Source organism: Mesoplodon bidens (genome assembly GCF_964165515.1).
Source record: "Mesoplodon bidens genome assembly, chromosome: Y".
Taxonomy (NCBI): Eukaryota; Metazoa; Chordata; class Mammalia; order Artiodactyla; family Ziphiidae; genus Mesoplodon; species Mesoplodon bidens.
Window position 1 is genome coordinate 49,494,308 of NC_138180.1, and position 13,930 is coordinate 49,508,237.

Genomic DNA, 13,930 nt, shown 5'->3' on the forward strand with positions numbered 1-13,930 from the left:
GTCAGTAATGCCAGCAACAGACCTTTACAGTTTCTGATGCCCCTTGTCCTGTAGAGTGCTGACTTATTTGATGATGTACCTGGGCGTTACCCCTTTTTCCTGGTTTACATATTCTGGCATTCAAAGACTGCCCGGTGCCTGAATTGTTACTGACGGAATTATAACAGAGACATCCTAGACTAAGCCACAAAATACATGTCTTGTCTTCCTGTGATTCTAGCTGTTACTTACTGTGGGCGTAAAGGTTTTTCTCAAATGAACAACGAGCTGCAGTTTGTTTTTAAATGTGTGGTGGTTCCCCTGTGGGTTTTTAAATACTTGGGAGGAAAAGATCATGGATAAAAGAAGTCCTTACTGAAAGATCCCTCAATTCAGTGGAGAGAAAATGGGTAGATAGATGGCCATGATGGTTTAGTCACGGGCGTCGGCAGCTGAGGAGAGTGGCTTCCAGCCGCTTGGACAGGCTCTGGGTGTCTGAGGAGCAGGTGCTGACTGCACAGGTACGGACTCAGGGGGTGGGTGGCACCTGTGTGGGGTGAGGAGTGACCTGTCGTCCCAGTGAACACGGCCAGGTTCCAGGGGGCCGCCTGGCTTGCCCAGCATTCCACAGCTTCCCTGTAGCCGACCCAGCCAGCAGTGGGGATGCAGTGTGTGCACAGACGATATGGGTACAGTTGAACCTTGAACAATACCTGTAATTTATAGTCGGCCCTCCGTGTCTGCACTTCCTCCTCACCTGCCGAGTCAACCCACCACGGGCCGTGTAGCACTGCATCCACCTGTACGTGGATCCGCACAGTTCAAACCCCTCTTGTTCAGTGGTCAGCTGTATATCGGTCTATTTATTTTCAACCTTGGAAGATCTGCTCCTAGCGTTATTTCGGGGATGCGGTGCACAACAGACAAAATGTTTCAGCTGCGGCTTACTTTTCAAGAAATAAAAAAAAATTGTATTGTTTAAAGAATGGAAAGCAACTACTCATAATAGCCAAAAACTTGAAGCTACCCAAGTGTCCACTGATGGATGACCGGACAAATAGTACGTCTTATATTCCTACAGTGGAATATTATTCAGCCTTAAGAAGGGAGGAAATTCTGACACAGGCTACAACACGGGTGAACCTTAAGGACATTGTGCTCAGGGAAAGAAGCCAGACAGAAGAGACAAATACTGTGTGACTTCACTGACAGGAGTCAGCTGCAGTGGTCAGAGTCACAGAGACAGAAGGTGGTGTGGAGGTTACCGGGGCGGGGCGCGGGGGAAGCAGTGCTCAGTGGGGACAGAGTTTCTGTCTGGGGAGGTGGGAGAGTTCTCCAGATGGCTGGTGGTGACCACCGCACAAGGTGAAGCTCCTGAATGCCACTGGCTGTGCGCTTAAAAATGCACAAGATGGTAAACTTTATGATATTTTACCACAATAAAAAAATTTCGTTTCTCTTTTTAAATACCAGAAGCCGTTCACGGATTACAAAGTTGTTTTTTGTTAAAGTTCCTGGACAGGCGAGGTAGAAAATGGTTGGTAACTGCATGCTGTACAAAGGATTTTCCCTTAAATGTCACAGCTGTGCCTGTCTCCTCTCCCCCCAAACCGAGTCACACAGCCACTAGGGGAAGGGCCTTGCTTCCGTGTCCCCCTGAGCACACACTCAGTGGGACCGTAGTCCCAGTGTCATGGCATGTTGAGTGGGGCTCCAGCACCTCACCACAGAGTCCTCCTCTGAGAGATACCCGTGGAAAGGCGGGGACCCTCGCTGGGGGCTTGCTGCAGCCTTCCATGCACTGGCGCCTTCGACATCTCTGCGGCAGCCTAGACAGGAACACAGGGAAAGACTTTCTGTTTCCTTACCAGACCATTCCCGAGAGCACAGGTGATAACACTGAGAATTTTATATTTGAGGACTTCCCTGGTGGCACAGTGGTTAAGAATCCGCCTGCCAATGCAGGGGACACGGGTTTGAGCCCTGGTCCGGGAAGATCCCACATGTTGCAGAGCAACTAAGCCCGTGCGCCACAACTGCTGAGCCTGCGCTCTAGAGCCTGCGAGCCACAACTACTGAGCCCACATGCTACAACTACTGAAGCCAGCACGCCTAGAGCCCATGCTCCGTCCGCAAGAAGAGAAGCCACTGCAAGGAGAGGCCCACGCACCGCAACAAAGAGTAGCCCCCCTCTCGACACAAGTAGAGAAAGCCCACATGCAGCCACGAAGACCCAACGCAGCCAAAATAAATTAATTCATTAAAAAAAAGGATTTTATATTTGAGATAATGCCCAGAAAACAACATGCACGGAAACTCTGGCCACAGTGTTGAAACTTCTGCAGAATGGCAGCAAGGAAAAAATAGTTGACAATGGAAAATTATCTCATTTGACTGTGCTGGTCCCCACAAATTGGGCTGGTCACTTTCACATTAGTTTGATAGCCACAGTAATGCTTTCGTCTCTGTTGGACGCATCAGGTGAAGGAAATCAATCCATTGTTGATGTGAATTGTTTAGAAGGCACCCACCTTTCTTCCCATCATCTCCTATTTGTGTAGGAATTGAAAATGGACGTGCTTCCTATATCTTTATATCATCTGCAGTTTTTATACTCGTCCCGTGAAGTAGGCAGGATTGGTCTTACTCAGATTTTATAGGTGAGGATGCAGGTTTGGAGAAGTGAACTGAAGAGTGAGGAATCTGACCCCTGGACTTCTAGGCCATTCCTACGCTGCCCTGACTGAGAACGTTGCGTACGGCCCTGCCTATGATGACCGGCATCCCTGGTCTCCACCCACCAAAGCCAGGAGCCCCCCCGCCCCCACCACTTGTGACAACCAGTGTCTCTGGACATGGCCAGATGCCCCAGGGGGCGGGGGTCAAAATTGTCTCTGCTGGGGAACCACTGCCCTAAATACAGTGGTAGACTGGGAAGGCATCATGTCAGGTCCCTCTGAGTGTGCTATGGGGTGGATGGAAAATTCAGGCTCCTGGGCCTTGCTCGTCTTGGAAGGCGACCCTTCACTTGAGTTGTCATTGCCTTTGATGGGCTTGTTCTCCAAATCCTGCCCTGGGAAGGAGGGTGGAATGTCTGGTTGTCCCCACCATCCTCCCATACTTAGGTAAGAATCCTAATTAGGAATCCACCCTGGAAAGGGCGACCCTCAGGGTGAGTCAGCAGGACCTTGTCTCCCCTATCTGCCCTGGCATGTGAACTCACGGCCTCTGATCATGCCTTTCCAAAGCGCTCCTTAGGAATCCACAGTGACATTAAAATCCGGGCATTGCTAAAGGTCTCCTGTAAGGAGGGAGAGGTGTCAAGATCCCCCCTGGCTCCTGTAGCTCCCAGCACCCTCGCACCTCCTGGCTGTTGATCCCAGCAGAGTGATCTGGTCTCTGGGTCTGAGGCGGCAGCTGGAGGTTCCTGGGGCCTCTTGCTACTGAGAGCAGCTGCTAGGCTTCTCTTCGTGTGTGTGTGTGTGTGTGTATGTGTGTGTGTGTCTCCTTTTTCTTTCCTGAGCTCTGCCCTTGATTGCTAACAATTGCTAAAACATTGCCAGCACACGTTCATGTTTATAGTCATGAATTATGTCGTCTTCTCAGAAGCAAGGCCCCAGCTTCTAGTTTCCACCACCAGCGCTGCTACCTTGGGTCCTTGGGGCCACAGTTTCTGTGGCTGCCATAACAAATGACTGCAAACTTGGTGGCCTAGAGCAACAGAGGTTTATGCTCTCATAGTTCTGGAGGCCACAAGTCTGAGATCAGGGTGTGGGCAGGCTGCACTCCTTCCTGAGACTCCAGGGGAAGATCCTTTCCGCCTCTTCCAGCTTCCGGGGTCTCCAGGCATCCCTGGGCCTGTGGCTGCCTCCCTCCCGTCTCTGCCTCCATCTTCACGTGGCTTCTCCTCTGTGTCTGTGTCTCTCCTCTTATAAGGACACCAGTTGCTGTGACCTGAATGTTTGTCATCCCCCCTCACCCCCAAGTTCATAATATATGAAGCCCTAACCCCCACCCGCCTGCCCCAGTGTGATTGTATCAGGAGGTGGCCCCTTTGAGAGGTGATGAGGTCATGAGGGTGGGGCACCATGAATGGGATTAGTGCCTTTATGAAAGAGACCCCAGAGAGCTCCCTCACCCCTTGCACCATGCGGGGACACAGGGAGTACACAGTCGTCTGTGAACCAGGAAGAGGGCCCCCTCAGCAGACAATGAATCTGCCAGAACCTTGATCTAAATTCCAGCCCACAGAACTGTGAGAAATCAGTTTCTGTTGTTTATAAAGCATCCAGCCTGTGCTGTTTTATTATAACAGCAGGAACAGAGTTCCGACACCAGTCATTGGATTTCGGGCTCACCATAAATCCGTGATGATCTCATTCTGGAGGGCCTTCATCACACCTGCAGAGACCCTTGTCCCAAATAAGTTCACGTTCAGAAGCACCAGGGCTTAGGACTCGGACATATCTTTAGGGGGGGCCACCGTTTGACCCACTGCCCTTGGTGGCATCCCTGTGACCTGTAACACCGTGGTGTTGGGCTGCTCACCTTTCAGGCAGGGGCACACTCAGCGTCTAGGAGAGATGGTCTGCCCACGCCCTTACACATGCGAGTCGGGGTGAGGAGGGGCCGAGCCTTGTCTGAGGAACGCACGTGTGGAGGTCTAGGCTGAGCAGAGCCCTGCACAGTGCACCTGTGCCAGGACAGTGTGGGTGTCTGTTCCCCTGCCACGTGGCTGGGCGCTTGCATCAGCTGAGCCCCCGGGCTGACCCCGTGAAATGACCCTCACCTTCCTTTGCGTCCCTGCAGAGGTCTAGACTCAGCAGCCGCTCTGTGCTTCCTGAAACACGTGGTGTGTGCGTTGCTGTGTGGTATCATCTGTCCCTGGGTCCTGTTCCCTCCCCCCTGGGAGTGAACCCTCTCTGGGTTCAGGGTGAAGTGTTACAAATGATGCCTGAGCTAGTTAGAGGTTTGATGGATATACCCACTCAACGCATGAATTCCACGGCACCACCTGAAAGGACTCATGTCCGCTATCTTTTCTGCATTTTTCCTTTTTCAGATCCACTTTTGTGGCGGCCTCTGTGTCCTTTCTCACCCAATCTTAGGTCTCTAGGATGAAGTCAGATGGAAGCGTTCTTCTCTCAGGATCCCTGATGCTCCACATTTCTGACTTCTTCCCCTGTAGGTCAATCCTGTGAGCGTGGCTTCTTTGTAGCAAGAGCTCTCTGTCTTTCTGCCCTGAAACCGGCTTAAGCACACCGAGGCTACAAGCCGTTGAGTGGATTTCATTTATGTACCTAATGAACCAGCTTCTCCACAGGACAGAACTCGCACATTTTCAGTCTTTTACTTCTCAGAGTGACTGAATAAGAAAAAGTTGGTGTACAGTATTTAAAGGATACAAAAGTGTTTCAGGGGTGTGTGTGTGTGTGTTTTTCAAACCCAAACAGAGTAGGCCCAATTTTTTAAAAGATTATTTCCCTGATTTAAAAACAAAGTTTTTTGTTCACTTAAAAAATGAATGAATGAATGAATGAATGATACAGAATTTCTGAAGGAGTCAGGCAATAATGTATCAGGACGTTCAAGTGATTCGTTACTGACTGTAACCTGAAGTTTGAGGTAATGGTGGTGACCATGGCTAACATCTGTTGGGGGCTTACCTTCCTGTGTGTGCTCTTACGTGCAGGCCCCTTGACAGGCATTCCTTCACAACTCCACCACCGGGAACATTAATCATTGCTGTGTGACAGTGGACAAAACTGAGCCACAAAGAGGGGACGTATTTGCCACGGGCTGTGGTCAGGTCCCTCTCTTGAGTTTCGTGTTTGTATTGGTCTCAGACATTTTCAAGGAGCTCAGTATGTTGTGTCTGATTTAAAAACAGTCGTCCGAAAACCATTTTTGATTCATTCCCCTATGGATAAAAATGTTGAGTACTGACTCCAATATAGGCTTATTGGTATGTACTTATTTATGTATAGTACTGTGCTGTTACATTAGGTACATTACAAAATGTTCACAGAACTAGAAATGTTAGAAGGATAAGCTAAAATGAGATAAACTATATTTAAATTTTTAAAATCAGTAGCACCAAAGAACTTGTCCAGCAAAGTTTTCTTTTTCCAGTAGGTTTTAGAGAAAGCATCTGTTTAAATATGCTCCATTATTTTTTAATATGTTGGTTTACTTTTGTGTAATACAATTTGAATATTTTGTTTTAAATTCAAATCATGTTGATACTCAACTTTAATCACCGTATCCAGACAGAGGTGATTATTGGATGTCTGTTTGTTTATAGGCATTCTTTCATCCATCTTAATTCATCCGTTAAGTAAAGGTTTTTTTTACTGAAATTTAACCGATAAATGTAATTCTCCATGCTGTTAATCAGTGCTTGTTGCAAACCATCTTGAATGCTGTGGTTTTTTCATGTTTTCACATAATAGATTCACACCCCATAGAAACCCTTCACGTAGAATACTTTCACACTGGTTGGAAATTCCTTTCAGTGTGAAATTAAGCATATGTGTTCAGAAGTCATACAGATCTGTAGTTGTCTTGTGTGGCTTTTGTGCAGCTTTGGTATTAGGAAAGTCCTGGCCTCATAAAATGAGTTGGGAAGCAAGCGTTCCCTCCAATTTCTTGTGGTTTCTTTATTTCTTCTTTCTTTCTGAGATGCTTGGTAAATTCACCATCCAGTGAGGCCATCCAGTCCTAGATTTGGGAAGGTTCTTGACTACAGATTCAACGTCTTTAATAGAGCTAGGGCTAGTTAGGTTATTAGTGTCTTCTTGAGTGAGCTTTCTAGCTTTCAAAGAACTTGCCCATTTTATCTAAGCACATTTATTGACATGAAGTTGCTTGTCATATTTTGTGTGTCCTTTTTAATGATTTTAAGGACCTGTAGTGCCGTCCCTCTTTCACTGTGATAAATTTAGATTTTTTTTCCCCTTGATCGGTCTAGCTAAGAGCCCACCAATTAAATTGATCTTTTTAAAGGCCTAGGTTTCGGTTTAATCAGTTTTCTACATTCTCTTTTCTGTTTTGAGTTTATTTATTTTTTCTTTTCTCTTTACTTTCTTAAGATAAAATCTTAGATTGTAGATCTTCTTTTCTTTCTTCCAGATTTTGATTTTTCAAATACCATTCCTATTTTAATTCTCCTTTGGTCAGGGAAATTCCTTTGTATGATTTCAGTTACTGAAAAATTTTTGAGGCTTGTTCTTTGGCTCATAGTGTATTCTGTCTTGTTGAATGTTTTATATGCACTTGAAAATAATATGTATTCTGCTCTTGTTGGGTAAAGTGTTATATAAATGTCCATTTGGTTAAGTTGCTTGATAGTGTTTTTGAAGTCTGCAGTACCATACTTACTTGCTCTCTACTTGTTTTGTCAGTTACTGAGAGAGGAATTTGAAGTATCTGTCTTTCTCCTTTCTGTGCTTTGAGTTTTTGCTTTACCTATTTGGAAGGTCTGATATTTGGTGCATACACATTTAGAATTGCTATATCTTCTTGATGAATTGACCTATTTGTCATTACAAAACATCCCTAGTTATCCCTGATAATCGTCATTCGTTGTTCTAAAGCCCACTTGTCTTTTGTTAGTACAGCTACACTGACTCTTGATCAGTAGTGACATAATACACAGTTTTCAATCCTTTTTTTTGTTGTTGTTGTTAAGATATTTTTAATGTGGACCATTTTTAAAGTCTTTATTGAATTTGTTACAATATATTGCTTCTGTTTTATGTTTTGGTTTTTTGGCCACGAGGCATGTGGGATCTTAGCTCCCCAACCAGGGATCCAACACAAACCCCCTGCACTGTAAGGTGAAATCTTAACCACTGGACCGCCAGGGGAGTCCCTCAATCCTTTTAGTTTTAACCTATCTATTTATCTTTAAAGTAAGTTTCTTGCAGACAGCATGTATTTGGGTCTCACTTTTATTTTTGTTTGTTTTTCCATTCTGACAGTCCCTAACTTGGGCATAATTATATTTATCAAGCTGTTATGTGAGGTCATTATTTGCTGATATCCGTCATCTCTTCCATATTTGTGTTCATTTCTATTGATTGCCTTTTTCTCCTGGTTATGGGTTGTATTTTCTCCTTTGCAAGCATGGTAATTTTGATTGGATGTCGGACACTGACTTTTACATCTATCCGAGTGCTAGATTTTGCTGATTTAGTTGTCTTGGTGTGGAGTTGAGGTCCACGTTTTCCTCTGAGCACCCCATAGGACTGTTTCTCTGAAGGATCACAATATCTGTTGCCTTTGTGAATGGGTTCAGGTATTGAAAAACGTGTCAATCTTTTCTGTAGCAATTGAGAAAGTAGGGACATCGCCTTGCGTACTTACTGAAACAGCCATGATTATCTAATTATTTAAAATACTATTTTAGATAAACCTTTGTGTGAATTTAGACATCACTGTTGTTGTTATCAGCGTGTGTTGAAGGTGGAAAGTACTGTCATTTTGGTCACATTTCTGATAACTGGCCGTCTCTTAATTGGCTCCAAGGATAATACATTAACCTACGTGTTTCCCGGACTTAACCACCACAGTTGATAGGAACGTGGAAGCGTGTCTTTCATGTGGTGTGTTGTTGTTATTGTTGTTCAGCTGCGTTAAGCAGAGCCTTTTCACTCTCCGACCCCTTGGTAGGTGGTCCTGCAGCTTTGCTTCAGCTGCAACCTTTCCCTTCAGCCTCTGATGGGGGCCGGTTCAGGGTCCAGCAGTGTGAGCAATGCTGAATTGCTTTCTGTACAATACAGAGTTTCCTCAGAGAACACCAAAAGCATAGTCCTTGTGTATTCATTGCTTTAAAAGAAAACAAAACGAAGCCCTGTGTACTCAGTGCAGAGGCCCTTCCCTGGGTTGGCTCTGATAGGATTGGCGAACACGGCAGCGTCATCCCGGGACCGTCACCTCTGTTACTTTGGGAGGTGCTGTCGTTGAGCCCTGAGTCGCTCTCTGATGTTTGTGGGGATGTCCCAGTGCTGACAACCCCTGTCAGGGCAGTGTGAGATCAGACGATGCGGCAGAGCTGGCGCCGCGTCCCTGGAGGCCTGCGGCCGGTACCTGCTCCCCAGCATCGCTAACGCCTCCCCCCCACCCCCACCCCGCCTCCAGGTGTGGAGAAGCTGATCCGTCACCTGCAGAAGCACGGCGTGCCCTGTGCCGTGGCCACCAGCTCAGGGACCGCATCCTTCCGGATGAAGACCAGCAGACACGAGGGCTTCTTCAGCTTGTTCCATCACGTGGTCCTCGGCGATGATCCCGAAGTGAGGAGTGGGAAGCCGGAGCCAGACATCTTCCTGGCGTGCGCGCGGAGGTTTTCGCCCGCCCCTCCCGTGGAGAAGGTAAGCGGCCGCGGGCGTGCAGGTTTCGCCGTGCGCAGGCGCAGGGTCTCTGTGTCCACGTGGACAGCTGCTGCGCGGCGCTCCCGAGGACTCGAGGAGAGGGCAGGGGGGTCGCCGGCTGGGAGGTGCATGGGGGGATCCCTTCGCTTTGTGGGGAAGTGCAGCCTCCCCGAGTCACCTGGCCAGTGAGTCCCGGCCAGAAGCGTCTGGGGTGCCCGAATGGAAGAAAGCCTGGGCTTCGCCGAGCGCTGCCCAACGGGCACTTTTCAGTGATGCACGGCGCCAGCGTCCTTATGTGTAACGAGCAGCCTTGGACACATAGGTTCCCTGCAGTTCAGCAGCTCAGGCGTAAGTCAGCAGCGCTCACCGCCCCTCCCCCCAAACGCTTCTCGGTTTCTCCGCTGCCAGCTCCGTCCTGTCTCTGTGGGCGGCTTCCTTACGACGGGGCTTGGTCGCTTCTGCTGAGTCTCTGCGCGGCGCATGGGGGCTGGTGAGACAGAGTGGGGGGAGAAGCCTCAGCCGCCTGCAGAGGCGGATTCCAGAACACCTGGGGCTTCTCGAGAGCGGTTGCTGCTGCTGACCCACGTGTGTCCACAGCAGGCGGGGCGGCCCTGGGGCTGACGGTGCTCCCGCCTGGCCCCTGGATCCCAGGGCGCGGTGCTTCGTGGGGCCTGGGTGCAGGGAAGAGCCTTTCCGTGAGAGATCTCCTCGCCATCTGCCTCCCACTAACGCAGGCTTTGCCGCGCTAACCACAAGCGCGGGGAAGGTTACTCAGAAGCCTGCCTCCCGATGCAGCTGACAGTGGCGAGCGTTGTCGAGTGATGTGTTTTTCGGGCCCGGGGCCTAACTTACTACACCGAACCTGTAAGGGCCGTCGGACTGTGTAACCCCTCAGGCTTTCTCTGATTCTCAGACGCCTGCTGGGCGTCCGACACTTCAGTGCACTTCTGACGCTGAGGACCTGGAGTCAGCGCCGGCCCCCGGGTTGAGGGCTCAGCCCCAGAGACTGCCCCCGCTGCAGACGCCGGCCTCCGATGAGGTGCCCAGGCCCCTCACGCTTCTCCCCAGCCGGCCACAGATGCGGGTTCCCACACAGCCCCCTTCCCGGTTGTTCTAATTCACTAGAATGACTCACCGAACTTCGGAAGACGCGACTTGCGTTTACCGGTCTAGTTGAGGAGTACAGCTCAGGAGCTGCAAGAGCTGCTCAGCCTAAGGTCTGGGTGCCAGGGTGCTGGTGCTTCCACGCCCTCTCTGGGCACGCCACCCCCCCAGCACCCCCGTGTGTGCAGAAGCTCCAAGAACCTCGGGGCTTTTTGCGGAGGCTCCAATACCTGGCACTGCTGGTTAAACCATGGGCCCTTGTTGGTTGCATCGCCGGGCCTGCAGGTTGGGATGGCGTGCAAGCTGCAGCGCTCTAATCCTGCCTGGTCTTGCTGTCCACCGGCCCCCATCCCGAAGGCACCTGGGGCCCAGGACTGTCACTCGTCAGCATAAACTGACATGTGCTTGAAAGGGGATTATTACGAATAACAAAAAATGTTCTGATTGCCCAGGAAATGCCAAGGGTTTTAGGAGCTCTGTGCTGGAAACCAGGGGCAAAGGCCATATATATATATATTTTATTACGCGACAGCCAGAAGAATCATTGCATATCATTGAGGGACGGCGGCAGCGCGTTCCGCGCAATACATGTACACGGGCGGATTCAACTCAGCAGTTCCATGACCAGGGTGGAGCCTGCGATGGCCCAGCCACGAAGCCACAGAGTCAAAGATGAGGCCTCAGGGCTGGTGGGACGGGTCCCGGCTGCAGTGTGGTTCCGCTTCTTACATCAGAACATCTTTGTGTCCACGTGTTTGCCATCCTACGACAGATTCCATACAAATGCGTTCTCCTTCCCTAAGAACTTCTTAAAGGATTTCCCATCCCTTCAGGTGATAAAGCCCTCCTCCTAGAAGGGCCATCTTCTTTGTGTGGTGCAGGTTGCTCTCGATCTGTTCACAGGTAGAGTGAGGTGCCACCCTGAGCCAGGGTTCCAGGGCAGCTCCAAGTAGGAGCACCTGCTTCTAGCCCGTCTTCACAGCTGATGAGATGAGATGCTGACCCGTCACGTCCTCCTTCGTTTGGCTGAGGCAGTTCAGGGAGGAGAGGGTGCTGCCTTTCTTTCTACTCCACGCAGTCCTTCCTTTGCCGGGCACCCTATTCATGGAAACATGGCGTTTCCAGGTTTTCAAGTGTGTGTGCGAACCAAGTTTTTGGGGAGACCACACGCCGGCATTGCGTGATGCCAGTTGCAATGCAGCTGCGGGAGAGGAGGGCGCGGCTGTGCAGCTCCGGTCTATACGGGCGGGAGTCCCCCTTGGTGAGGCGCCGAGGCACCGAAGCAGAGCCCGGACATCCCTGTTGCCCACGGCGACAGTGTTCTCGGCACATCAAAGGAGAGTAAGCAAGTGCGTATCTGCGGAGCAGTCTCGCCCCTAGAAGTGCTCTCCACCGGCTACCCTTGTGAGTCACCCACATTTATTGAGGCAGGTATTTGCCTTGCAGAAATGAAACCTGTCTTGTCCTGTTTCCTAGGCAGATACAGTTAAGCTGTTTGGGTTTTCCTCAGATGTGCCTATTGCAGGAGGAAAGGACAGTGTCGATCGGCTCCTGGTTGTGGAGGCCCACCGCCCGTTTTGTACTTGCATCTGTCTTCCAAAGTCAGGAAGCAGTTGCAGAGAGGCTCATGGAAGCATGACACAGCTCTTAGGTCGTGTCCTGCTGCTTCCCCTTTGACGCAGTGCAGGCACCAGCACATGGGGTGACGAGCCTCGGAGTTGAAGGGCATTTCATGCAGTTATCAGGTCCCTGGAGAGAGTCACGGTTGCCGTCGGGAATTTATGATGCTGTGCGTGTCACCAAATTAATCTGGTACAGTAGTACTAATAGGACTGTAGTAAAGCACGAGTAGCCTAAAAGGGGGAATTTATGTTGTCACGTTAGTCACCGTTTTACTAGGAGAAAATGCCTAACAGAGCTGGCATTCAGCAAATGTTCATTGCAAATGTCCTAAGTTATTTATGTATCATTCTTTCGTGCTTAAGATATGCAAAAATACTGTGCCGTCTTCAAAAGTCACTTTAACCGATCTTCATGCCCAGGCGTACTCACTGAGTGCTTGCTGTATGCCGAGGGGGAACGCGGCATGCGGGAGACCCCACTGAATCCCAGGGGCCCCGCAGGGCAGGGGTAATCACTGCCCCAGCTTTCACAGCACCTGAACTTCTGGAGGCTTGCAGACAGGAGCGAGGGGGCTCAGGGTCCCGGGCAGGTTGAGGGAACGAGCCGGGAGTCACCCCAAGCCCCCTGGGTGTGTGAGCTCTGCCAGTTGAGTGCCTCGCCACAGAAATGCACATCTTTGTTGCAAAATAAAAATGCCATCATTTACACTGGATTTCTTGTGTTGATATTACTAATACATTACAAGTAAAACTTGAAATCAGTTTTTAAAAGCATGGCAATCACTACTTTGGATACATATTTTTCTTGTTAATGTTTAGAGCTGAATTTCCGGGGTTTTTTTTAATGAATAATTATTTCTTTTTTTAAAGAATCATAGTTATTTTATTTATTTGTTTATTTGTTTGTTTATTTTGGCTGCCCTGGGTCTTAGTTGCGGCACGTGGGATCTTTCAGGTGCGGCGTGCGGGCTCTTAGTTGCAGCACGCGGACTTCTTAGTTGCAGCATGTGAACTCTTAGTTGTGGCACGTGTGCAGGATCTAGTTCCCCCGACCAGGGATCGAACCCGGAACCCCCTGCATTGGGAACGCAGAGTCTTACTCACTGGACCACCAGGGAAGTCCCCAGAGTTTTCTTTTGAATTACTTTTTTGTTTTGTTTTGAAGTATGTCTCGCACATTAAGCCTTTATATACCTAGACAGTTAAAAAATGGCAAATGTATTTTAACTTGAGTTCTGATTAAGCGTACGTCTTCATCATATAACACTCGGACCATTTCTTCAATTACAGAAGTCGTCACCTGAGTGGACTTTTCAATATGTGAAATGGCAATTAATATATTTTACGTAATCTCTTGACAAAGAAACACGTTAATTTAAAAATCATTCTCTGTATCTCTTTTTATTGTGTACTGTCTATGGCCAAAGTCTGCAGACAGGTGTAGGCTGTCAGGTGTTGCTGCTGGAAGAGCTACTTCACTTCCCAGAATAATGGGAATCAAGTGGGTGCGTTGCTTCTGGCAGGTTGAAAGTTAACAGGACTTTCCTGGTGGCGCAGTGGCTAAGAATCTGCCTGCCAGTGCAGGGGACACGGGTTCGTGCCCTGGTCCGGGAAGATCCCACATGCCGCGGAGCAACTAAGCCTGTGTGCCACAACTACTGAGCCTGCGCTCTAGAGCCCACGAGCCACAGCTACTGAAGCCCGCGCGCCTAGAGCCCGTGCTCCGCAACAAGAGAAGCCACTGCAGTGAAAAGCCCACACACCACAACGAAGAGTAGCCCCCACTCGCCGCAACTAGAGAAAGCCCGCACGCAGCAACGAAGACCCAAAGCAGCCAAATAAACAAATAAATAA

General features: G+C 49.2%; 1 protein-coding gene across 2 annotated transcripts in view; it reads left to right on the forward strand.

The window, feature by feature from the left end:
• Positions 1–13,930, forward strand: part of LOC308609618 (pseudouridine-5'-phosphatase-like) — a 143,722-nt gene that overhangs the window by 41,618 nt on the left and 88,174 nt on the right. For both annotated transcript variants that reach the window (XM_081223354.1, XM_081223353.1), the window contains exon 3: positions 9,121–9,350. In XM_081223354.1, coding sequence (XP_081079480.1) covers positions 9,121–9,350 — 230 coding nt within the window. The remainder of the gene's footprint in view (positions 1–9,120; positions 9,351–13,930) is intronic.